General features: G+C 43.1%; 1 protein-coding gene across 8 annotated transcripts in view; it reads right to left on the bottom strand.

The window, feature by feature from the left end:
- Nucleotides 1–1,947: 1,947 nt before the first annotated feature.
- TMEM168 (transmembrane protein 168) overlaps nucleotides 1,948–27,178 on the bottom strand; it is a 39,272-nt gene continuing 14,041 nt past the window's right edge. For all 8 annotated transcript variants that reach the window (XM_083366685.1, XM_083366687.1, XM_083366689.1 and 5 more), the window contains one exon: nucleotides 1,948–7,979. In XM_083366685.1, coding sequence (XP_083222811.1) covers nucleotides 7,432–7,979 — 548 coding nt within the window. In that variant the 3' untranslated portion in view covers nucleotides 1,948–7,431. The remainder of the gene's footprint in view (nucleotides 7,980–27,178) is intronic.

Genomic DNA, 27,178 nt, shown 5'->3' with positions numbered 1-27,178 from the left:
TCAATAGGATAACCTTTTTCACCCAGTTCCTTTCTAGTTCCTTTCATTTTAGTCAAATGTTCTCCGATACGTTCATCAGGTTTTAATCGGGAACCATGGAACTCAGACAAAAGTAAACATGTTGACTCAATTGACGTAGGCCGATAACAAGTCTCTAATTGAGTCCAAATTTGTTGGGCAGTTGCATCTTGTGAAAATGTGAGCTGCACCTCAGTGTCCATTGACATCAATAATGTTGTACATGCTTTATTATCCAAGTCCCATATGTCAGGAGTCCATGGCTGGGCAGGAGGATTAAACACCATCATGTGAGTACCTTCTCTGCGTAGCAATAGGCCAACTTCACTGACCCATGCCCTGTAATTCTGTCCTGACCGCTTTAATTTTAGGTCACCAGCCAGTGGTACAATAGTGGGTGTCTGTTGAGGAACATGCAGTTGAGGTACATGCTGTGCAGGTTGTGTAATCCAACCATAACCTGCAGGGGGCATCAGTGGCATCTGTGCCTGTGCCCGGACATGTGGCAGTTGCATTGGAGCTGCCGGTGGTACAGGTGCTGGCTGTGACTGTATTTGAGCTGCCAGTCCACCCTGGCCAGCAGGAGGCGCTGGGGCTGGTGCATTAGCATGACCTGTTGATGGCACTGGCCTTCGCAATTGAGAACCCAGTGGCAATTGCGTGTGGGCTAAATATGGATGTGCTCTTCCAGGTAGAGGGACTTGCATAGAAGCAATATTAACAGGAATACTAGCACCATCAGGGGCTGGAGCCTCAGGTAACTGTAGAAACTTTGCGTCTGAGCAATGATTCCTGCATGGACATTTGTGAGAGTGAGAGCTCCAGGCTTTGCAACTCATGTCTTAATGCGGCTTCACCAGCAGATGGTGCTCTAATTTTAGATCCAGGCATCATTGTGACTCTGTGTGTAGACATTCGAGACTGCCCATAGTCATGTGACTGTAACATAGGAGCTTCCAGTTCCCATTCGTCTGACGTGACAATGGTGGGTGTGACTTTGGCTTTGGAGGAGGAGGTGAAGGCAACATGGCCGACACTGGCCTTTGAATCACAGCAGAGCCCCTCTCATGCTGCTGAATCGATACATATTCTTTTGCCTGCTGCAATCGCTTTTCAAAAACACCAATTTGTTCACAGTAGCCTTGCACAGCCCTCTCTCGCATAGTTGGCTCAGGGCTTGGAGGAGCATGAGGAACGTTCTCCAGCCTGACTTTAGGTTTCGCTCCAAGCCTTTGGAATTCATCATGAGCCCCTGGAGTATGAACATTTTCAAGGGCAGCTGCCAGGGAGCTTGGAAAAGCAGAAAAAAGAGTGACTGACCTTGCATCGTCGACAGGAGCAGGTGCGTCTTCTCCAAGGCGTGTGGCTGAAGTGAGCAGAGTCTGTAAACTGAAAGGAAGATGCCCCAGAGACAGGCTCTGAGCCTCCCTTTTTATCCGTGCCTTCCTTCCCAACATGTTTCAGCAGTTAATCACAGCTTTCTCATCGCCAGAACTAACTGATAACAGTCTCAGAAACATGCATCGTCTAAAACATAGGTCTGCAACCCGCGGCTCCTGCGGCTCCCAGTCCTCTGCCATGTGCAGTCCAAAAAAAAAAAGTGGGACTAAAAAAATTCAACCAATCAATTCAAATATGCAGGGTAGGTGCATATCTCGCCTTGGCTCCAGTCAAACCCTGTTCTGCGCATGCGCACATGTACGCGTATGTGAAAACATTTTTTGCGGCTCCCAGTTTTTCCTTTTGTGAGGGAACTGGTTCCGAGTGGCTCTTTCACTGTTTCAGGTTGCTGACCCCTGGTCTAAAACATAAATCAAACCATCCTCGGCAACCAATGTCAAGGAATAATTCTTCCTATCAGAGGGCGATGGACCGTGCTTCAGATGATGCATAATGCGTGTGGGTGAAGGAAATAAAGCCAGACGCATATTCTATTAAAAAAACTTTAATCACAAAAGAAAAATATATATGAACAAAGAAAGCTAACCGACTACATCCTCTCTCATAAGACAGTAACAGGAAAAAGTAAAGACAAAGACTAGAAAAACATTTTACACTTGCGCACACAGCAAAGCTAACTTATAACATAGCTAGACCACATGACATTCACTATGGTTACAAGATAGGTTATCAACACAGGTGCAGAACGAAGGAAGTGTACAATTAGAATTGAGCTTTTCAGACGAACTAAAAAAAAACATGCAGTGACACCTACATACATTTGTTAACTGGTTGGCAAAATGTTCACCTATTTCTTCAGATTGGTTGGGTGGCCTGTAATACATCCCTAGGCAATATCACTTTTTTCCTTTTATATTGACTCATATGGATTCTAGAGGGGCTTTATCTTTGATCATGTGAATTTCTGTAAATATGTAATGATCTCTTACATACAGTGCAACTCCACCTCCTCTTTTTGTAGATGTTTCTTTTGAACAATTTGTATCTATCCATCAGTACATTCCAGTCATGGGTTTTATCCCACCAGGTCTCTGTAATGGCAATTATATCATACCTGCCCTCATGTACTATTGCTTCTAGTTCATCCTATTTGTTCCCCAAGCTTTTAGCATTTGCACATAAGCATTTAAGACTTTTATGTCTGTCCATGGGTATGTTTCCTGCACCTCTTTACTTTTTGTTTGAGTTTTTTTCTCTCATCACTCCCTATCTCATTGTTTGATTTGTTTTCTTGGGACTTATAATTGGTTTTGTGTTCTAGAGGCATTGTAGAAGAGTTGGGTTGTCTATGGTGGCAAAAAAAAATCAGAAATTGTCTGTTGGCCCCTTTTTTGACTAACACGTTTTTAAAGAAGCATACACTTTTGCTGGCTGCAAATTTGGCTACTAGACTAATTTTAATTAATGTAGTAAGTTATGCTGAAGGAGGTTTGTAATTTGTACTGTGAGTCTATATGACATATTTTCTAAGCATAGGACTTCCAATAATTATTGCACTGAATGGATTTTAAAAAATCATGTTATGTCTGTCCATGGGTATGTTTCCTGCACCTCTTTACTTTTTGTTTGAGTTTTTTTCTCTCATCACTCCCTATCTCATTGTTTGATTTGTTTTCTTGGGACTTATAATTGGTTTTGTGTTCTAGAGGCATTGTAGAAGAGTTGGGTTGTCTATGGTGGCAAAAAAAAATCAGAAATTGTCTGTTGGCCCCTTTTTTGACTAACACGTTTTTAAAGAAGCATACACTTTTGCTGGCTGCAAATTTGGCTACTAGACTAATTTTAATTAATGTAGTAAGTTATGCTGATGGAGGTTTGTAATTTGTACTGTGAGTCTATATGACATATTTTCTAAGCATAGGACTTCCAATAATTATTGCACTGAATGGATTTTAAAAAATCATGTTATGATTTTCTTTACAAAAGTTTATTTTCCAGTACCTAGTTTTTTCTGTTTATAACCAAAATAGGAATAATATTTCTCCAGCACCAATATTCTATTCAAGCAGCTGTTTTCTATCTTGTATAGTACAGTTCAAAAAGATCCACCTATTAAATTGCACTCTACAATTAATTTACTGCATTTCCACTAATTTATTTTTGTCAGATTCACAGTGAGAAAATTATATTTTGCCAAAACATTCTTAATGCCCTGAACATTGTAACATTCTAGTGTTTTGTTCTCATTCTGGATATATTCAGTATGCTGAATCCTGCACTAAATGTTATTGAATAAATATATAAACATATATATTAAGAGGCTTAATTGCAATTCTGAATTTAATAAAAATAATAATGACTGAATCAAGTTTGTATTCAAAACCCAGCTAAGGTTTTAAAAGTTGATTATTCACTGGCTGATTTAAAAATATTTCCCATATGGTTAAGTGCTATATTAGGAAATACAGAGAAATTAAAGATGGGTACAAAATCACATTAATGGCAAAAATTCAGTTACAGGTAACTGAGTTACGAATGGAATGGAGCCTGCCCATTCCATTCGTAACTTGAGAATTCATGGGAGTGAATCTCATACCTTGAAAGAGATCACTCCCGTTCGCCCACGCATTTGCTAATTGAATGCATGGGTGAATGCACAGTTCGTTAAGTGCACATAAGGTATCTCAGTGTGGGGAAGGCCATGGGGGGGCTAGTGATGGAAGAGGCCTCCAAGGCCTGCCCAACCCACTAGAAACCTAAACCTTCCCCTTCCCTTCCTGCTGCACCAGACTCATCTTGCAAAAATCCTCTCTGCAGTGGTTTCTGCCTTTGAGGGAGAGGAGAGTTGATGGAAACTGCTGGGTGCCGTAATATCATGTAAGTTCAGGCACTGATCCTATTTTGCAGAGAATGGGTGCCTGAACTCTTGCTGGAACACGGACCCCAGAAACTGATTTTGGGGGCGAAAAGTGTTTCCAGTGTCTGTCTCCTGCTCCCCACCCAATACCTTTCCACCACTGCCGGAGCACTTTTTACCCAGATGGAGACCTGGGGGAGACTGGAAGCTCCATCTGGCTGCAAATGGGGTGCTTTGAAACACTCTGTTTTGCAACAATTCAAAGTGCTCCATAGGTGTTCAAACACTTTTTAGCCAGATGGATACCTTAGGGAGACTGGAAGCTCCGTCTGGCTGCAAATGGGGCACTTTGAAATGTTCCACTCTGCTCTGTTTCAAAGTGCTCTATAGGCACTCAAACACTTTTTAGCCAGATGGAGACCTTGGGGAGAGTGGAAGCTCCGTCTGGCTATAAATGGGATGCTTTGAAATGAAGCATTTTGCTCCATTCCCAAGCGCCCCATTTGCAGGCAGATGAAGCTAAAAAATGTTCTGGCGGTGGTATCCCAAACACTTTTCTCCCTGAAAATCAAAGTTTCTGGGGTCCATGATCTCTCAAGAGTTCAGGCACTCATTTTCTGTAAGAGGGATGGGTGCCTGAACTCACGTGATATTACGGCACCTGGGAGCTTCCATCAACTCTCCTCTCCTCTCCTTCAAAGGCAAAGAAATTGCAGCAGAAAGGATTTTTGCAAGGTGAATCTGGCATGGCAGAATAGGAAGAAGAAGCAGTTGTGGGGAACACGGGGGGGAATAGGGTGAATGTTGCAGAGCTTCTGCAGTTGTTCATAAAGGCGAACAACTGCCACGGTGCTGCAAAATTTGTAATTTTGGGCCTTGCTTGTAAACACTAGAGGGCGCTTATAGTGTAACATTGAGCGCTAAAAGTGAACACTTGTAACTCGGGGATTACCTGTATTAATTTTATATAGGTTTTCTCATCCTAAATGATAAAATTGAATCCACTGACAGAGAAACAGATTTCACTAGATTTTAGAACAATTCTTAACTAGCTGTTTTGCTAAAGAAAATTTTATGAAATAAAAGGGCTACATCTCATTAAAAGAAAATAACCAAGAAATTATTACATCTCCCTTTGCCTAGTGCATGCTCACTGAAAGATGGAGAAAATTAATTTATGTCATTCTATACAATCCAATTAAGTTTAACAAAAAATAACAAAATTAAATGGCTGAATATAGAATAAGACAAAAATGTAAAAATATACAAATGAGTCATATATAAACAATACTTTTATAGTATAAGTTCAAAAAAAACCTGATAACAAGGATTTTTTTTCAAGAAAAGTGTTATTCATTGCTGACAGTAAATTCAGGCTTAAATCAATTTTAGCATACTAAAACCTCAAATAATCCACATAAAATAATGCTGAGAAAAGAATGCAGCTATATAATCAAGAAAATGGCGTAGTACTTTTGTAGATATAATATACTTTCCACTTAGATCTAAATTACTTGGATGTACCAGTACTTGCACATTATAGGAAATGTGCATAAAAAGGAGAACAAATGAAATAATATAGTAATAATAATAATAGAGTTGGAAGGGACCTTGGAGGTCTTCCTAGTTCAACCCTCTGCTCTGGCAGGTAACCCTATACCAGGGGTGTCAAACTGGTTTGGCAAGTGGTTTCTTTAGGGGTATTGGTCTTTGCAGACCACTGCTGTTGAGTGAAGTAGGCAATGCAAGAGAAAGAATTTTTCCCAGTTCCTGAATCTATCAAACTATGAACTGTTAAACAGAAAAGTAGCTTACGTAGGAAAAATACAATTGGTAAGCTTTGGCTGTATTGTTACTATTAATGCACATTTTAAATTAAAATTCTGTAGTAACTGATAGTAATTTGGATAAATATGCATTGTGAATCTATTTTTATAATGCTTGACAAAAGTATGGAGTAAAATATTGTAATCAATAATTACAAAACAGATTTCCATTTAAAAAGTTAAAGTAAGAATGCAGATTATATCACATATTGCCAGCTTTATCTTAGTCTATATGCTTTCATTGTGCTGTACATTTTATAAGGTAAAAGAGAGGTGAAAACAAGCCATTTAAATCCCATAATTAGAAAATTAAATTGGTTTGTGGGGATACTTTATCTTAATTTTATAGTTCTAAAACTGTTGCATGAATCATTAGTATTCAGTAAATAGTTACAACTAAAAATTGACCAGCAAAAAAATGAATTGAAAATATGTTGTTTTTCATATATGCATTTTAGTTATTACTCAATTATTTTCTAGCTCCACAAAGAAAAAGATTCTGCAGCTTAAGAATGTATTTTTAAATTAAAATCAATGTGTTTCAGTGTGAAGAAAAAATATAATAAAAAATGCTTTGCTTTCTCCACTGAAAATCAGAGAAAAATATCAATTTAACATTGTTGAGTTCAGCTTTGCTGAGCTTATTTATGATGTGTTAATTAAGGCTTGAAATATTCAAAAATTAATTTCAGCATCATTTCCAAGACAAAACATGCTAAAATAAGCTACAGTAATACTTACTCCCATGTATGTTTGTCTAGGATTAGGATAGAAGACTCCTATGTAAATGCACATGAACATTTCATGGAAAAATGTAACATTCACTTTAGTTCATTTCAACATGAATTAAAGTGCCAACATGAAATGAATTAATTTACAGATATCTAGCTGGCATAACTTGATTTATTTTAGTTCTTTGCTGCTTTATGTTTTGAAATCATGATCTCTCTTCCAATGACCTAGGATTGAAACAGATATATTTGCCCTATGGAACAGAGTGTTTAGTAAGTGTGAAATTTGGCAAATTTATATCAGACAGCTGCAATGCAAAGAAGCACACAAAACTGTCTCTCAAGTCCATGGTCACATTTAATGGCTCTTATGGAATTCAAATCCAATTTGGTTACAAATTTCACTTAACATTTATGCTGTTTTTGTTTTCAAATGGAGTTTCTTATTTTTCTGAAATCTTGTATTTGCTCAAGAAAATACAAAAAGGAATATAGCTACATGGATAACAACATTTCTTCAAAAAGTAAAATGTAACAAATAAAAAGTTATAAGTCAACCCTGTTTCAAGTTGTAAGAGCTCTGAAATCTGGTTCTTAGTTAAGATCTGATGAGTTTAAAGCCTTGTCCTGTATCCAATACTGTAGGAAGAAACCAACTCATTTTTAATCGTTTTAAGCACCTAAAACAAATTTTGCAAATCCAAAAGAGATTAAGCCCACAGAACCAGCTTGCAAGATGAACCAATGGGTATGTGATGCGGGGAAAATACATCATCCAATGCTTGGCAACATCATTTTCAGTTGGCAAATGTAAAGTGTAGTCACTCCACCCTTTTGACACTCCATACACAGCTTTCACAGTACGCCCCTTTTCAAACCAGCTGATATTGTGATTAGAATTACAATTGTATTCAACCCAATCTTGGGTGAAATCACCAAGGTGGGGAGGGTCTGATTCTTCTATGTCTACTATTTTAGCCAGTTCTGCTCCTTGCACTGCGATATACAAGTCACTGACTTTTCTGACTTCTTTAACCCAAGGCTGAGCATTCTCACAGTCTAAAACTATAATAAGCCGTGAACAAAAGGAGCCATTCTTGTCTCTCCACCAGTCTAAAAGCGTGTCAAGCTGTAATGAATCTCCACCTATGAGAGAGCCAGAAATGCAATAATTACCAAAAAGAACAATTCCTGTTTTATACCAGTCTCGTGTTTGTCATATGATTTTTAAATAATACTAGATTAGTACGACCTGCAAGAATGCCCTCAACTTTGTTTTGTTCAGATCAAGTTCATTACAGGAATCCTATCCATGAAAAATTCACTGCTGAAGCTCCATGCAGCCAATACATGGAGGGGAAAAATACTTCTGATAAATTAAAAATACACTGTCTACTTCTTTGGAATGTAGAATCTAGAAGTTTGTCTTCTCCCATCTTTTTCTTAAACCACTAGGCATACTTGGAACAATTAAAGTATGCTATCATCTGTCTGACAAAATGCTCTTAAAATGAAAATGAAAAGTATGTCTTAATGTTAACCACGAATTATTATTATTAACCAAAAAATGCACAGGAGATGAAAAACTAAATCAACCAGTCTTTGGACTATATACAGTGTGTGTTTTTGTTTGTGTGTTTGTACACACAAATATATATACACACACATATTACACACACACAGAGACACAAACACACACACACACACACACACACACACACACACACACACACACATATATAATAGTATATAATATATGAAAATAATAGAAATAATACAAGGCTCATGACTTTTGTATCTCCAATTCTGGGCTTAAATGTGAAATACAACCAGAACAGTATATAACAATTCTGCAATAATGGTTTCTTAAGTACAAGTTTTTAATTCAGATTCAACAGAGCCTTGGTGGAGCAGTGGGCTAATGCCTCCTTAAGTAACACCAGCTGCCTGCAATTAGTGCAGGTTCGCATCCCACCAGGCTCAAGGTTGACTCAGCCTTCCATCCTTCCGAGGTAGGTAAAATGAGGACCCAGATTGTTGGGGGCAATTAAGCTGACTTTGTAATAATGCCGCTTGAGGGTGTGTGAAAGCCCTAATAAGCAGGCATATACATAGAATGAAGGCTACTGCTAAGCTTGTAAGCCGCCCTGAGTCTTCGGAGAAGGGCGGGATATAAATGGAATTAAAAAAAAAACACCATATTGCACCAGAGCTAAGATACTTTAAAAAAAACAGGACCTGATTATATATAGATCAAAGTTACACATTCTGTTTATGAATCAGGACAATATAAACATGCTTTGGAACTATCAGCTTTTGCAAAAAAAGTAAATGTTTTTCCTGAATCAACAGTCAGTGCATCTAAATGGGGCAAAATAATTGCACCCCTATGGGGCTTTCCTGTTTCTGTTAAACAATTCCCATTACAACCCTAAAAGAAGTCAAGGAAAAAATAAAGGTTATTCTTTTATAAATGAATTGTATAAAATGTAACACCAATGTATGAGGCTAACTGTTTCCTGCCCAGGCAGTGACTCACAAATGGTAATCAGCAAAGCTTCCAAAAGACAGGAACATCGGCCCAAGGTGGAAATTACAACCAAGGTGGAATTTACAAGTAAATAAGATAAGATCTGGATAAGATCATAACGGATAGACGGAAATGATCAGAAATAGAAACAATTTCAAAGGAATGACTTAAGCTTCTTAGGGGTGTCGTGTGTCGTGAAAGATTATAAAATGCCTACTTTGAAACTTGCTCAGTGTGCTCTTGAACCCAATCCAATTTGGGAAGGGTCTAAGAGGCCATGTTTGTAAATGCTTTTATTTTTTTATTTTCAATTTTCTTTTCAATAAATCTTTGTCTTTGTTAACCAGACTTGTCTTTGAGTTGTATCAAATTTTGGGTTTTTACATCTCACAATCTTGGTGACCCAATGTGGGCCTCTAAGTGGAGCAGTTCTTAGTAAAGTCCAGGGGCGCACCTGTTGATTTCAACTGCCTGGAGTAATCTGAGATCTAGCTTCCCCTTGCAGGCTCCGAGCCAAACTAAATTGACAACTCTGGTCTACAAAAATCAAAGAATAGGAAAGAGGAAGAGAGTCAACAACTGAAGCCCAGGACCAGGTAACCCAGTGCACGGGCCCAAGTAAGAAACATTTGCCCCGAAGAAGGGAAACACCCAATTGTACCTGGGTGGTCAGGAGAGTGATTGTGGGAGGTTTCTGCAATAATGGCTGTGTGACTGTGATGGGTTGTGTTCTGGGAACACTGTAAGTCCAAAGCGAGTGTGGACCTGAAAGGTTGCATTTCCTTACCCCGAGAGGGGGAAGGACAGCCTGAAGGGAAGCAAACTGGTGTTGAAAATTTTGAGTGGCCATAAAATCGAGAACCTTAGGGAACCATAATCAGGGCAACTCAAGAAGATGGTCAATTGTTGTTGTTGTAAACCTAAAGAAAAGAAAATAACTATAAAATTAACTAATCGGGATATAGAAATTCCTTCTGACAGTCCATTAGGACAATTACTAAGTCAGTGGGATGATGAAGATTTGGAAGCATGGACTTGTAAAACAACAAAACGGAGGATGATAACTTTGTGTTTAAAGGAGTGGCCTCGTTATGTAATTAGTCCACCTGATTATCGTTGGGACCGGTTGGGAGAGCCAAATAAATATTGGATAGGGAAATTAGAGCAATATATTCTTAAAAGACCTACCCTAAGCAGTGAAATACCATACGTAAAACCATGGTATTTTGTGAATTGGGAAGGACCAGTTCCACCAGAGGAAGACAGAATTTTTAAATTAAAGGAGGAAAAACTGGGATGTGATCCTTTAGAATACCCTTCACCAGTAATACCAAATGCTCCAGCCTTAGAAGATGAACAAGGAGCAGTAGGGGGGAGCAGAAGAACAACCTATAGTCAAATCCTAGAACAAATTCTGGAAAAAATTTTAAAAATATCCAAAATTATCTTTGATACAATATGTGGACAATTTATTACTCTTGGGAGAAAGGAAACAAGATATCGAGAAAGGAACTAACGACTTACTAAATTATTTAGCATCTCAAGGGCTGAGAGTATCTAAAAACAAACTCCAGTATGTAGAAAGGGAAGTGAAATATTTAGGGCATTTGTTAAGTAAAGGCAGCAGAAAAATTACTCCCTCTAGAATAGAAGGAATAATAACACAAACACTGCCAAAGGATAAAAAAGCCCTTAGAAAATTTTTGGGATTGGTAGGGTATTGTAGACAATGGATTGTAAATTATGCAGAAACAACTAAACCATTGTACTTAAAACTGATAAGACTCCTAACCATGAGTAATCAAATGGTCGGAGGAAGAGAAAGGGAAATTCCAGGAACTAAAGGAGAAATTAGAAAAGGCACCTGTTCTATCATTGCCAGACTCAGAAAAAACATTTCATCTTTTTGTTGCTGTAGAGAATGGAGTAGCCAAAGGAGTTCTAGCCCAGAAATGGGGAGGATTGAAGAAACCTGTAGCATTTTTATCAAAATCGATGGATCCAGTAATAAAAGGATGGCCGATCTGTGTACAAGCAATTGCAGCCACCGCCTTGCTAGTTCAAGAAAGCCGGAAGATAGGTTTTGGAGGGGCAATTGTACTGAGTAGTCCACACCAAGTAAGAAATATTTTGAATCAGCAAGCTCAAAAGTGGATGACAAACTCTAGACTGATGAAATATGAAAGCATTTTACTAGAAGATCCAAGTCTAGTGATCATGACTGAAGCTAATGTAAACCCAGCTCAGTTTCTAAGTGGAGAAAGAGATTCGCAAGAAATAGAACATGATTGCTTAGAAGCAATTGACTATCAGACCAAGATGAGGGATGATTTGAAAGAAACTCGAATAGGAGGACTAAGAACTTTGTTTATAGATGGGAGCTCCAGGGTGATAGAGGGGGAGCGAAGGAGTGCCTATGCCATAGTAGAATGGGAAACATGGGAAACTGTGCTAGCTGAGAGATTACCAAATCTGTGGTCTGCTCAGACTTGTGAATTATATGCATTAAAAATGGCTTTGAAGGAATTAGGAAAGGAAGGTGGTAATATATACACAGATTCTGTGTATGCTTTTGGAATAGTGCACACTTTTGGAAAAATATGGAAAGAAGAGGGTTGGTGAATAGTAAAGGGAAGGGATTATCAAAAGAAGAATTAGTCATTGACATTTTAAATTTAATAACTATATTTCAGGCATTAGCTATAATACATGTAGAAGCGCACCAGAAGGGGGAGAGGTTTGAAATCTATGGCAACAATTTAGCAGATGAAAGGGCTAAAGAAGCAGGACTCATGGAAAAAGAAAAATATTTTTTATATGATACCTGAAATAGAAGAACAAGGGATACCAAAGTTCTCCAATGAAGAGGAAGAAGCAATGAGGAAAGAGAGGATAGTTCAAAATTCAAATGGAGTGGATATTGCCAGATGGGAGAAAGATGTTAAATTAACCTGAGAAATCTGATTGAGAGGCTACATGAAGGGACATACTGGGGGGGCACAAGCTTTAATAGATTTGACACAAAGAAAATATGTATGTTAAGGAATATATAGCCTGGCCTTACAAATGGTTAGAAAATGTATGGTCTGTCTGAAAACAAACAAAGCAGCACTAAGAAAACAACCAATAGGGGGAAGGGAGTTCACAATACAACCTTTTCAGAGAATCCAAATTGACTATACTGAATTACCAAGAGCAGGAAAAATAAGATTTTTGCTTGTCATGGTGGATCATTTAACTCAATGGGTGGAAGCTTTTCCATGTGTGAATGCAAATACTAGCACCACGTGCAGAATATTGCTAGAAAGTATAATACCCAAGTATGGTCTTCTTGAAGTAATAGATAGTGAACAGGGAACGCATTTTACTGCAAGGGTAGTCAAATTAATTAATGAGGCCGTGGGAATTAAGTGGGATTATCACACAGCTTGGCATCTCAGTAGCTCTGGGATTGCTGAACGTTCAAATCAAAAATTAAAACAAACTTTGATTAAATTAATGGAGGAAACAAATTTACCCTGGAACAAATGACTCCCCTTGGCCTTATTAAGAATCCAAACACAACCACGTAAAGATATTGGGGTGTCATCATTTGAACTCATGTTTGGAATACCTTATATGGGGAAGGAGGGATTACCAAGGATTAAATTGAAAGATAAAATAATTAGAAAATATGTACTCGAACTGTCCAGATGTTTTTCTCTCTTGCGACAGAAAGGCATTCTTGCTCAAACTCCACACTTGGACTTTGCAGTACACCAATACAAGGCAGGACAGTGGGTGTTAATAAAAGCCTGGAGAGATGAAAAACTAACTCCAATTTGGGAGGGACCTTACATCATCTTGTTAACTACTGAGACAGCCATCCAGACAGCTGAAAAAGGTTGGAGCCATTATTCTCGAGTAAAAGGGCCTGTGCCAGCCCCAGAGAGGTGGAAGGTGGAATCTCACCAAGGAGGCTCACTGAAGTTAAAGTTTTGAAGGACTTAACGGACTAGTAATCAATTTTCCTGACAGGGGGAGGAGTAATAGAGATATAAGGACTAAACGTTGCATTTTTTATTTAGAACTGAATGGTTGTTTATGCTTCTGCCTCAACCAAGGAAAACCAAGAGTGAGCAAATCCAATACCTGCTAGATGTGCTGATTTTGTGGTTGCCTTAGTGGGTGTTGTTGTTGTTGCTCTCACTGTATTGATTGCGGTTTGTGTACAGGGTGTAAGAGTGTGATATTAAGATCATAGAAGATTGTATTGGGATGTTATGAGCTGGTATGTGTGTGTGGGTTTTCTTATTACACTCTTTTAAAACCTGCCCAACCATTAGAACCGTGTATGCAATGCGTAAAAATGACGAGAGAAGAGAAAATTGAGAACACAATGATATAGCATACTATGATTCCTGAATGTTTACAAACTGACTTAACAGACTGCATTCAGAATGAAACACAATACAAGCATTGCAACACCAGCACAGGGGTAGAATGTTATGACCCAAAAGCAATGTGGGGAAATGCATTTCAGATGTTCTCATTAAGCCAAATCAGACAAGGTTATATAGCCCATAATGAAACTAGGGGTGGAACTAGTGTGTCTTTTGATGCTTGCCAAGCTATTAATAACGGACAGGCTCTGATAACTCAGTTGGGGTGAGATGCGAAAACGTAGAAAGGGAAAGAAGTTATATGAAAGAGAGGAAGTATTTATTTCAGAGAGCATCTACATTAAGTACAGGACATGTTGCCTTTGCTCCAAGCTATGATTACTGGTACACTAGAGTCCCAAATGGGAAAAGTATAGGACCAAAGGAAATGAACATCATTATGGGAGTACCAGGACTGATTGCACTCAAGGAAAATGTAACCCAATTTGTATATATATAAATCAGTCACTGGAAAAAGGAATCCAATATAAAGAATTTGGAATAGGAATAGTTGGAACCGGAAAGGACCCATGGGGGTGGCTAGTATTAAAAATAGAAACAACTAAGGTAAAGCCAATACACAAAAGTATATTTTGGTCATATTATCAGGAATTTGAGAAATCAGAATTACCTGAATTTCCTAAAAAAGCAGTGAATATGTTTGTACAATTAGCTGAAGAAATTGCTAAGACTCTAACAGTGAGCAATTGTTTTGTATGTGGAGGAACAAACATGGGAGAACAGCGGCCATGGGAGACTGAAGAATTGAAACATGACATTGTGGTGGAAATGTGGAAAAATAAAACTCTCAAGTTCACAAAAGAAAAAGAGGGAACATGGGCATTAACCACACATTTAGTAGGGAAAGTATGTTATGAAAGACAAAGAAAAAATAGGAAAGTAGCAGTAGGAGACATGATTTGCTTGACTGTATGGAACAATGACAATTGGTGGGGAGGAAGTGGAATATCAAAGAAAGAGACATTAAGTGAAATAACAGATGGCTTATTTAAAAGATCTTGAAAACGACACCCTGGACTGGGTAGCCCCAGAAGGTATGTATTGGATATGTGGAAAATATGCCTATGGGTATCTGTCCAAGGGGTGGTATGGATCTTGTATCTTAGGAATAATAAAGCCAAGCTTTTTCCTTTTCCCCATCAAACAGAAACAATTGCTGTCCGAGAAAAAAGAGCCATACAGCCAAGTGATATAAAAATTGGAACCTGGAAGGATGATGACTGGACTCCACAGAAGATCATCAACTATTATGGACCAGCTACATGGGCGGAAGATGGCACTTTAGGTGCCAGAGAGCCCATATATATTCTAAACGGTAATTCGGCTGCAAGCAGTGCTCAAAATAATTACTAATGACACTGTAAGTACCCTGACACATTTAGCTAAGGAAAGTGTAAAGTCTTGAACCTATATCATGCAGAATCGGTTAGCCTTAGACTACGTATCAGCCCAAGAAGGTGTGTGTGGAAAATTTAATTTGAGAAATTGCTGCATTGAAGTAGATGAGAGTGGTAAGGTACTAAAGGAAATTACAGACTATAAAATTAGCTCATGTCCCAGTCCAAACTTGGAAGGGATTAACCTTAGATGGGGTAAATAATTGGTTTGGAGGATGGTTTGGAAATTGGAGAGAATTAGCAAAATTTGCAATATTAGGATTTTTGGCTATTATGTTTTTACCATGTTTGATTCCTCTCATACAAATGTTAATAAGACGAACAATGAAAAGTATGACTTTAATAACAACTTCAATAGAAAATGGGAAGAAAGGAACAATGTTAATAATGAAGGTAGGAAAACAGGGTTGGGAAAAGAAAATTCAGAATATAACAACTTGCTTCCACAGGAACCTAAAGAAAATTTAGGGAATTGTGAATTCTTAAAAGTATAAAAGAATATCCAGGTAGAAGAGAAAAAGGGTGGAATTGAAGGAAAAAATAAAGGTTATTTTTAGTAAATGAATTGTATAAAATGTAACACCAATGTATGGGGCTGTTTCCTGCCCAGGCAGTGACTCACAAATGATAATCAGCAAAGCTTCCGAAAGACAGGAACATCGGCCCAAGGTGGAAATTACAACCAAGGTGGAAATTACAACCAAGGTGGAAATTACAAGTAAGATTTTTCTTTTTGAAAGAATATTGCGGTGAAGTTTTAAGAAACTTTAAAGCTGAAATAATTCTTTGCTTTAAGTCGGGGTTCTTCACACTTGGCCCTGTTATGACTTGTGGACTTCAACTCCCAGAATTCCTCAGCCAGATACGCTGGCTGAGGAATTCCGGGAGTTGAAATTCCCAAGTCATAAAAGGGCCAAGTTTGAAGTACCCTGCTTTAAGTGCTGGAAAATGGATATGTAAGCACATGTAGTGGTGGAATAGAGGTACAGTACCAAATTTGTTGTGTCTAGAGTGGACTTGACACAAAGCCCAGATATAGATAACTACTTAGCCTCTTTGATCTTCAGTGAAGCTCTTAGTTCAACAGAGAGCAGCTGGCAAAGGAGAAAAATATTCTGGGCTATTCTCTGCATGGTGGGAGTTATAACTGTTTTGAAACTTGCTGACCCTCTTGAACTTTTAACTTTTTGCCTTGGTTACTTTTGCCTGGGGAAGATTTATTGACTGATCAAAGGATGGTTGGACATTTTGGATTACAAACATCAATTGACGGATAATTTTTGGATTCCTTAACAGAAGAACTATTACAAAACGCTCCTTTTGTTGGTCAACTTATATTTTGGAACTTATTGGACTATAAGGGCTATGTACAAAGACTATAAGAACTATATGACAATGATTTTAAATTTAAATAGTATACTGTTGTATTGACTATATGATTGGGCGTGTTAGATAAGGCCAGCACTTGGGGAATATAATAAAGGGTGGGAACAAAAATGAGTGCTCCACACCTAGCTAAGTGGTTAAAAACCATCCTCAGTATCTGCCTCCGAAACCCCCAGCCTGGTATATCAGAGAGAAAAAGCTAACAACTTTCAGAAGGAAATGCAATCTAAACTGCAATTAATTCAAGAGGTAATTGTTTCACATTAAGAAGATTCAAGAAGAAACTATGATGAGACTAAAGGCAATCTGGATAAGATAAATGAACAAGATTTTAACTTAAACTCACAATTAGAAAACCTTAGGGAAAATGACTATAAAGAATGAACAAGGAACTCAGAAAATAGAAGACAAATCAGAGGAAGCTGATCCAAAGGAGGAGGATATAAAGGAAGAAAATCACAGACGGGTGCAAAAAAAAAACTTGGAAGACTCAGTGACAATACTGGAAATGGAAAAAGCAAACCATCCCCCAAGATTTCAGAATATATCTGAAGATAAGGAAGAAGACTTTATAGAACAGATTATAGAGCTTTTAGAAGAAACATTAGAAATTGGGAAACACGAAATGAAGAGAAGTCGAGGAAGAAGGAAAGTTAGTTTTTCAATGAATATAAATGGGTTGAACTCCCCTCCCCTGTACTATGCCTGCATTGCCTGAGGGGCTCCAGCTTGCCTACATAACTGCTACATCCTGGCCAAAGAAACTGAAATTGGCCAAGCGTGAAACCAGTATCAATCCAGGAGGAAGAGGAAGGCTACCAAGCCCCAGGCAGTTCCACCATGATCCACCGCCTGCTTCAAATGTGGCAAGGAGGGTCACCAGGCGGCCGATTTCAGAGCCAAGACTCCAGCGAAGAAGGGAGACTGGATGCCAGGGGGAAACCAGTTAAGCCCTCACAACGCCCAAAAGACAAGGTCCTGAAAACCACAAAGGTCGTTTGAGTTCCATCCCAGCCCAAAACAGGGGAGTAGAATTCCGACCCCATTGGAAGACCAGGACCTTCCCTGGTAAGTGGGCCAATCGCACCAGTGACCATGCTCATAGAACTGTTAATCCCAAGCTTGGGAAAGAAAGTGGCCTTAAAGGCTCTACTAGACTTGGGGTGCACCAGGTGCTTAATAAGCCCAACCTTAGTAGGAAGACTGGAAAACGCCTCTGCCTGAGGAGGTTAAAAAAATCCAATCACTTTTTGCCAACTAGACAGGTCAATCGCAGGGGACGTCCCAGCCGCTGGGAAGCCACTCTGAGACTTAGTGGAATGGAATAGAATGGCCTCTTGAATTAGGACTGGACTGGCTCAAAAAATGGAACCCGCAGGTAGATTGGAGAAAGGGACTGCTGAAATTCCCAAAGAGAGAGCAAGTCCCAGGCAACAGCGGCCATGGAGTGAAGAAGGAACCCCACAGAGAAGTAGCAGCGGCTTTGAGGAGCGAGTTGCTGCAAGGCATACCCCAAGAATACCACGACCTGGTTGAGGTGTTTAGTGAGGGGGGCATGGATAAACTCCTCACTGACCCACAGACTGTGCACTGAGATTGTCCCCGGGGCTAAGTTGCCAAAGCCGTATTCTATGATTCCAAGAGAGTTAGACAAACTACACAAATTCACAGACAAAAATTTGGCCCGTGGTTTCATTCAGCTGGCCAGACCCTGGGTGGCAGCCCCAGTTATGTTCCAGGAGAAGAAAAATGGGTCTCTTCCTCTCTGGGTTGATTATACGGGTCTGAACGCGGTGTGCGTGGAAAATGTGTACTCGCTCCCACTCATGAAAGATATGCTGGCCCACCTTTCAAAGGCAAAATATTCTCTAAATTGTACTTATGGGAAGCCTATTACTGAGCCAGGATTAAGGAGGGAGATGAATGGAAGACCGCTTTTAACTGCCCCCTGGGGTGCTTCCAATTCAAAGTGCTCCCTTTTGGGCTGCATGGCACCCCTGCAGTGTTCATGCAGCTGATAAATGAGGATCTATTCATGGGGGTTTTGGTGTACCTTGACGATATATTGGTGTACCTTGACGATATATTCACACTGATATGAAAGCTGAGCACATAAAATTGGTCACAGCGGTCCAAAAAAAGCTCTGTGCTGCCAAACTGTATGCTAAACTTTCCAAGTGTGAATTTCACAAAGAGAAAGTTGACTACTTAGGCTACTGGATTTCTCACGAAGGGGTGGAAATGGATCCGGAAAAAGTGTGGACTATGCTAGAATGGGCACCTTCTCACACCAGGAAGCAACAGCAAAGTTTCCTTGGCTTTGCAAATGTTTACAGGCAATTTATCCCATCCTTTGAGCAAATTGCACTCCCCATCACCAACTTGCTGAAAACAAAGGGGATGGATAAACTGAAACCTAGTCAGCCATTAAAATGGATTATGGAATACCAAGCCTCATTCAAAAAGCTAAAAAGACTTTTGTCCACTGAACCAGTGCTAAGGCATCAAGAGCCTGAAAGGACTGGACAAGCTGATGCCAGCGACCTAGCCATGGGGACCGTACTGCTACAAGAGAATGAGAAGGGGCAACTGCAACCTTGTGCCTACAAAACGAAAAAATTAACAGAAACTGAGCAACATTGGGAAGTGTGGGAAAAAGAGGCCTATGCAGTTAGGTGGGCCCTCCTCGACTGGTGGCACTTTCTGAAAGGGAGTAAAATCCCTTTCCAAGTTTGGAATGACCACAAAAATCTAGAGATTCTGAAAAACCCCCAAAAATTGTCCCCTAAGCAAGCACAGTTGCCCAACACTTTCAACATTTTAATCACCCTCTGTTACATATCAGGGGGGAAAAACTTCCTAGCTGATGCCCTGTCAAAGCTTCCATAATAGAACAGTGCCAAATCAGAAGTGGTAAAGCCTTTGCTCCCAGCACAGCAATTAGCACCTCGAGTAAACACGAGGGCGCAAGCAAAAGGTGGATCGCCACTAGATAATGCTGCTACTCTGGCTTTCAAACAAGCCCTAGAGAAAGATGAGTGGTTCCTCAACCACAAGAACCTCTGCTCCATGTAGTAACAGTTAACCTGGGTAGGAGAAAAACTATATGTCCCAGCCAAACTGAAAACAGTACAAACATGCCATGATTTGAAACTGGCAGGGCACTTTGGGTTCGTAAAGACTCTGCACCTCTTTTGGCAGTCGTTCCTAAAGAAAGACAACGAGAGCTATGTAGCTAGCTGCCCTACCTGCACAGCAGCCAAACAGAGGCAAGGGAAAACGCCCAGCCTCCTGCAGCCAGTGACAGAGCCTTCAGCACCCTGGAGAGAGGTTTCTATTGATTTTATGATAGAACTGCGAGAAAGCATTTGAAACACAGTCATTTGGGTGGTTAGTGACCTATTTTCAAAACAGGCCCACTTTATCCCATGCCAGAAGATCCCTACTGCCGAAGCTTTAGCAAAACTGTTCCTTCACCATGTATATCACTTACATAAGGCCCCAGTTGCATAATCTCTGATAGAGGGGTTCAATTAACTTCAAAGTTCTGGAGGGCATTTTTGGACCTCTTGGGGACAGACCAGACCCTGAGTTCTAGTCACCATCCTCAAACGAATGGGGGGACAGAACAAATGAACTTAGTACTAGAACAATACTTCAGATGCTTTATTAACTACCAACAAGACAACTGGACTGACCTCTTGCTATTTGCTGAAGTCACTTCTAATAACACTATACACAACGGCACTGGCTTCACTCCTTTCCAAGTTGCCATGGGACAGACTTTCAAATGCCTGAGTTGCCAGCCAGAGCACCCACCACCCCTCACTAATGGAGTGGATTGGTCAATTAAAGAATACTTGGCTAGTGGTTCACAAAGCTTTAGACAAAGTCAGCAGACTACAAGGCACAGGCAGATAAGAAAAGAGTAGAGCCTAGACTGCTTAAATGATTTCATGCTCTCTATCCAAATAAACTAACTATATCCCTCTCTTCTCTCTCCTTTATTGTTTTGTATTTGCTCCAGGTGGATTTCTCCTTCTTTTAGGGGGGGCAGCATGTCAGGTCCCCATAGATGCCTATTGGGATGCTGCCATTCTGGCAGAAGGGGGAAACCTTGGAATTTTCCTGTGATGTATCCATTTGTGCTTTGTTCCTCTTTTGCTTTGATGTATCTTTTGGGGAATGAGAGGGGGAGCGATGAGCCTGGGGCCATCTGTTTTCCCTCAGCTCCAGGGAAATGAGATTGAGGCGTCTAAGAACAAGCTCTTATCACCTTCTCAGCTCGGAGTTCTCATAACACATTCATACCTCTGGATTGGCTCCCTGTAGATTGGGCAGTTGGGAGGGGTTTTGAAGAGTGGGATTTAACCTAACATTTTTGTGTGGGAATTTCAGATCCTGCTTGCTTTCTCTGCATTCACTGTCTCTTAATAAAAGTTCCTTTTGAAATGCTGCTTGTTTCAAGAGTTCTGCTTTCTTGAGGGAACTGTTGAGGCAGGACCTTACAGCTATGTATGTAAGAACATTTCTATTTGCTTCTTTCATTTTATCCACTTGAGGATATTAATCTTTTCATATATGCAGATTCATAAATGTAACAGTTCAGCACACACTTCTAATACTGCCAAAATGTTTTGTGATCTAAACTTTGAGTTTATTCAGCCAATAAGTTCAACTTTTCAAACCATTTTGCAGCTCATGGCTTATACATAACTGCTTAGCTGTTTATTTTTCATATTACTGTATACCTACCAATCTACCACAGTGAAACAACATTATTAAACTACTCAAATGCATTACACTGCTGTTATGGAATTATTTTGAATACTAACTAGATTTAGATTTTCACTGTTATCATATCTTATTGGTATTTTATCCACAGAAGAGAATCGCAAAACTCCACAGCTAATTACTAAGGTAATTATTAGAGATAAGAATGTTTATGGTAAAGGAAGAATCAAGACAATGAATTACTGCCAAGTAAAATATAGGTAAATATAATGGAAAACTCAGACGTTAGAACTCTCTTAGTACCACCTGTCCATATGAGTATAATTTTAATTTCAGTATGTTGAGGGTGCAATTTCACAATGTTCCTTTAATGTAGGATAAGACTCATGACATGAAAATAAGATAGGAAGGATGTAACAGCATATGGCAATGACCTTGGGAGACAGGATGAAGCGCTACAGCCTACACAATAGTCTGACAAAAGAAACCTGAACCTGAGTGGGAATGGTGGTGAAGAAAACATTTCAGAAGGCCTTCAGAAGGTATGAAGCGGAATAGTCAAAACCTGTAAGAAGACCAGCCTGAGATCAAAGCTGGACAAATTTACAGAAAAGATTATTAAATGCTAAGAACCAAAATATATCAGACATGTTATGTCTGATAATGAAAGCATGCCTTTTTTATCAAATTCTCTTATGTTCTGCTATATTAAAAAAGCTGGGGAACTGCATTATTAGTTTTTTCCATATAAGATAAAAAACTGTTCCCACAAACAATGTCACTAATATTTATTTTCTTATTGTAGTTCTTGTTTATTTTCTTTAATAAAAAAATATTGTGATGTTCAAGGAAAATATTTGCCTTTTTCAAAGATTATGCTGTAACAATGGAGAGCAACTGCATGATCCTGAGAAAAAATGAATCTGCTTCAATGAGTTTTATATAAGTAAAAGCCAGTTTGGTGTAGTGGTTAAGGCGGGGGTGTCAAACTTGCAATGTCACATGATGTATTGCAACGTATCGCAACTTTTTTTGGCATTGCTGACAATGGGATGGGCACAGTTTTGCTATGATGCATCCGGCCTGTGGGCTGGCAACACCCCTGGGTTAAGGCATCAGGCTAGTAAGTTCTAGTTCTGCCTTAGGCATGAAACCAGCTGAGTCACTTTGGGCCAGTCATTCTCTCTCAGTTCTAAGAAGAAGACAAAGGCAAACTACCAAATATCTTGCCAAGAATAGGGGCTTTACAATGCATGAGTGTACAAATGAAGCACCTCTGAATCATTAAAACCACTGCATTCTTTTGCCATATTTCACATGGCTGTTTTCAAAACTGCTTCCAGCAGTTTCCAAATATGTGTGAATGCACTACTTTATAAGTAGCTTTTAAGTTCCCCAGTAGATGTTATGCACATCCTTGCAGAGTGTGCCAGGGCAGCTTTTAAAACAGTTTGTGGAACTATGGCAAAAACATGGCTGCTTTACCAATTTGAAAATAATATTCCAACATACTGCATTTTTAAAAAATAGTTTAGCCTTACTACAGATTACTAAAATTTTCCTTGAAAGTGACAGCATAAATGAGCTGTAAACGTGTATAAATGAAAGAAACACAATATTCCAGAAGAATGTTAAGACCTGGCTTTTGTCAACTGGCATGGGGATCCAAGAGTGGCACACAACACCAGGGGTGGTTGGTGGCTTGAGTGCACTCTCCCCATCTTTTTAACTTCATCTATTTCTGTTGGGATTTTACAGGTTTTACCGTATATACTTGAGTATAAGCCGACTCGAGTATAAGCCGAGACCCCCAATTTCACCCCCCAAAACTGGAAAAAGTTATTGACTCGAGTATAAGCCGATCCACCGTTCTGCAAGCCTCTGCCGCCAGCAGAGGCTCGATCCGCCATTTTGCAAGCCTGAATACACAGGAATACCCTGTGTAGCCGCGGCTCGTCGGCAGGTCTCCGTTCCTCCTGCCGACCTTTGGGGAGGTTTGGGCACCTCCCCAAACCTCGGCAGGTCTCCGTTCCTCCTGCCGACCTTTGGGGAGGTTTGGGCGCCTCCCCAAACCTCCCCAAACCTCGGCAGGTCTCCGTTCCTCCGCGCAGACCTGCCGACCTTTGGGGAGGTTTGGGCGCCTCCCCAAACGTCCCCAAACCTCGGCAGGTCTCCGTTCCTGTTTGGGGAGGTTTGGGCGCCTCCCCAAACGTCCCCAAACCTCGGCAGGTCTCCGTTCCTCCGCGCAGACCTGCCGACCTTTGGGGAGGTTTGGGCGCCTCCCCAAACGTCCCCAAACCTCGGCAGGTCTCCGTTCCTGTTTGGGGAGGTTTGGGCGCCTCCCCAAACCTCCCCAAACCTCGGCAGGTCTCCATTCCTGTTTGGGGAGGTTTGGGCGCCTCCCCAAACCTCCCCAAGCCTCGGCAGGTCTCCGTTCCTCCGCGCAGACCTGCCGACCTTTGGGGAGGTTTGGGCGCCTCCCCAAACGTCCCCAAACCTCGGCAGGTCTCCGTTCCTGTTTGGGGAGGTTTGGGCGCCTCCCCAAACCTCCCCAAACCTCGGCAGGTCTCCGTTCCTCCGTGCAGACCTGCCGACCTTTGGGGAGGTTTGGGCGCCTCCCCAAACGTCCCCAAACCTCGGCAGGTCTCCGTTCCTGTTTGGGGAGGTTTGGGCGCCTCCCCAAACGTCCCCAAACCTCGGCAGGTCTCCGTTCCTGTTTGGGGAGGTTTGGGCGCCTCCCCAAACCTCCCCAAACCTCGGCAGGTCTCCGTTCCTCCGCGCAGACCTGCCGACCTTTGGGGAGGTTTGGGCGCCTCCCCAAACGTCCCCAAACCTCGGCAGGTCTCCGTTCCTGTTTGGGGAGGTTTGGGCGCCTCCCCAAACGTCCCCAAACCTCGGCAGGTCTCCGTTCCTCCGCGCAGACCTGCCGACCTTTGGGGAGGTTTGGGCGCCTCCCCAAACGTCCCCAAACCTCGGCAGGTCTCCGTTCCTGTTTGGGGAGGTTTGGGCGCCTCCCCAAACGTCCCCAAACCTCGGCAGGTCTCCGTTCCTCCGCGCAGACCTGCCGACCTTTGGGGAGGTTTGGGCGCCTCCCCAAACGTCCCCAAACCTCGGCAGGTCTCCGTTCCTGTTTGGGGAGGTTTGGGCGCCTCCCCAAACCTCGGCAGGTCTCCGTTCCTCCGTGCAGACCTGCCGACCTTTGGGGAGGTTTGGGCGCCTCCCCAAACGTCCCCAAACCTCGGCAGGTCTCCGTTCCTGTTTGGGGAGGTTTGGGCGCCTCCCCAAACCTCCCCAAACCTCGGCAGGTCTCCGTTCCTGTTTGGGGAGGTTTGGGCGCCTCCCCAAACCTCCCCAAACCTCGGCAGGTCTCCGTTCCTCCGCGCAGACCTGCCGACCTTTGGGGAGGTTTGGGCGCCTCCCCAAACGTCCCCAAACCTCGGCAGGTCTCCGTTCCTGTTTGGGGAGGTTTGGGCGCCTCCCCAAACGTCCCCAAACCTCGGCAGGTCTCCGTTCCTCCGCGCAGACCTGCCGACCTTTGGGGAGGTTTGGGCGCCTCCCCAAACGTCCCCAAACCTCGGCAAGTCTCCGTTCCTGTTTGGGGACTTTTGGGCGCCTCCCCAAACGTCCCCAAACCTCGGCAGGTCTCCGTTCCTCCGCGCAGACCTGCCGAGGTTTGGGGAGGTTTGGGGAGGCGCCCAAACCTCCCCAAAGTTCGGCAGGAAGAACGGAGACCTGCCGAGGTTTGGGGAGGTTTGGGGAGGCGCCCAAACCTCCCCAAACAGGAACGGAGACCTGCCGAGGTTTGGGGAGGTTTGGGGAGGCGCCCAAACCTCCCCAAACGTCGGCAGGTCTGCGCGGAGGAACGGAGACCTGCCGAGGTTTGGGGAGGTTTGGGGAGGCGCCCAAACCTCCCCAAACAGGAACGGAGACCTGCCGAGGTTTGGGGACGTTTGGGGAGGCGCCCAAACCTCCCCAAAGGTCGGCAGGTCTGCGCGGAGGAACGGAGACCTGCCGAGGTTTGGGGACGTTTGGGGAGGCGCCCAAACCTCCCCAAACAGGAACGGAGACCTGCCGAGGTTTGGGGACGTTTGGGGAGGCGCCCAAACCTCCCCAAAGGTCGGCAGGTCTGCGCGGAGGAACGGAGACCTGCCGAGGTTTGGGGAGGCGCCCAAACCTCCCCAAACAGGAACGGAGACCTGCCGAGGTTTGGGGAGGTTTGGGGAGGCGCCCAAACCTCCCCAAACAGGAACGGAGACCTGCCGAGGTTTGGGGACGTTTGGGGAGGCGCCCAAACCTCCCCAAAGGTCGGCAGGTCTGCGCGGAAGAACGGAGACCTCCCGACGTTTGGGGACGTTTGGGGAGGCGCCCAAACCTCCCCAAACAGGAACGGAGACCTGCCGAGGTTTGGGGACGTTTGGGGAGGCGCCCAAACCTCCCCAAACAGGAACGGAGACCTGCCGAGGTTTGGGGACGTTTGGGGAGGCGCCCAAACCTCCCCAAAGGTCGGCAGGTCTGCGCGGAGGAACGGAGACCTGCCGAGGTTTGGGGAGGCGCCCAAACCTCCCCAAACAGGAACGGAGACCTGCCGAGGTTTGGGGAGGTTTGGGGAGGCGCCCAAACCTCCCCAAACAGGAACGGAGACCTGCCGAGGTTTGGGGACGTTTGGGGAGGCGCCCAAACCTCCCCAAAGGTCGGCAGGTCTGCGCGGAAGAACGGAGACCTCCCGACGTTTGGGGACGTTTGGGGAGGCGCCCAAACCTCCCCAAACAGGAACGGAGACCTGCCGAGGTTTGGGGACGTTTGGGGAGGCGCCCAAACCTCCCCAAAGGTCGGCAGGTCTGCACGGAGGAACGGAGACCTGCCGAGGTTTGGGGAGGTTTGGGGAGGTGCCCAAACCTCCCCAAACAGGAACGGAGACCTGCCGAGGTTTGGGGACCTTTGGGGAGGCGCCCAAACCTCCCCAAAGGTCGGCAGGTCTGCGCGGAGGAACGGAGACCTGCCGAGGTTTGGGGACGTTTGGGGAGGCGCCCAAACCTCCCCAAACAGGAACGGAGACCTGCCGAGGTTTGGGGACGTTTGGGGAGGCGCCCAAACCTCCCCAAAGGTCGGCAGGTCTGCGCGGAGGAACGGAGACCTGCCGAGGTTTGGGGAGGTTTGGGGAGGCGCCCAAACCTCCCCAAACAGGAACGGAGACCTGCCGAGGTTTGGGGACGTTTGGGGAGGCGCCCAAACCTCCCCAAAGGTCGGCAGGTCTGCGCGGAGGAACGGAGACCTGTCGAGGTTTGGGGACGTTTGGGGAGGCGCCCAAACCTCCCCAAACAGGAACGGAGACCTGCCGAGGTTTGGGGACGTTTGGGGAGGCGCCCAAACCTCCCCAAAGGTCGGCAGGTCTGCGCGGAGGAACGGAGACCTGCCGAGGTTTGGGGACGTTTGGGGAGGCGCCCAAACCTCCCCAAACGTCGGCAGGTCTGCGCGGAGGAACGGAGACCTGCCGAGGTTTGGGGAGGTTTGGGGAGGCGCCCAAACCTCCCCAAACAGGAACGGAGACCTGCCGAGGTTTGGGGACGTTTGGGGAGGCGCCCAAACCTCCCCAAAGGTCGGCAGGTCTGCGCGGAGGAACGGAGACCTGCCGAGGTTTGGGGAGGTTTGGGGAGGCGCCCAAACCTCCCCAAACAGGAACGGAGACCTGCCGAGGTGTGGGGAGGTTTGGGGAGGCGCCCAAACCTCCCCAAACAGGAACGGAGACCTGGGGAGGTTTGGGGAGGCGCCCAAACCTTCCCAAACGTCGGCAGGTCTGCGCGGAGGAACGGAGACCTGCCGAGGTTTGGGGAGGCGCCCAAACCTCCCCAAAGGTCG

This window comes from Vipera ursinii, assembly GCF_947247035.1.
Source record: "Vipera ursinii genome assembly, chromosome: 6".
NCBI classification, from domain to species: Eukaryota; Metazoa; Chordata; class Lepidosauria; order Squamata; family Viperidae; genus Vipera; species Vipera ursinii.
This window is presented reverse-complemented; position numbering and strand designations above follow the sequence as displayed.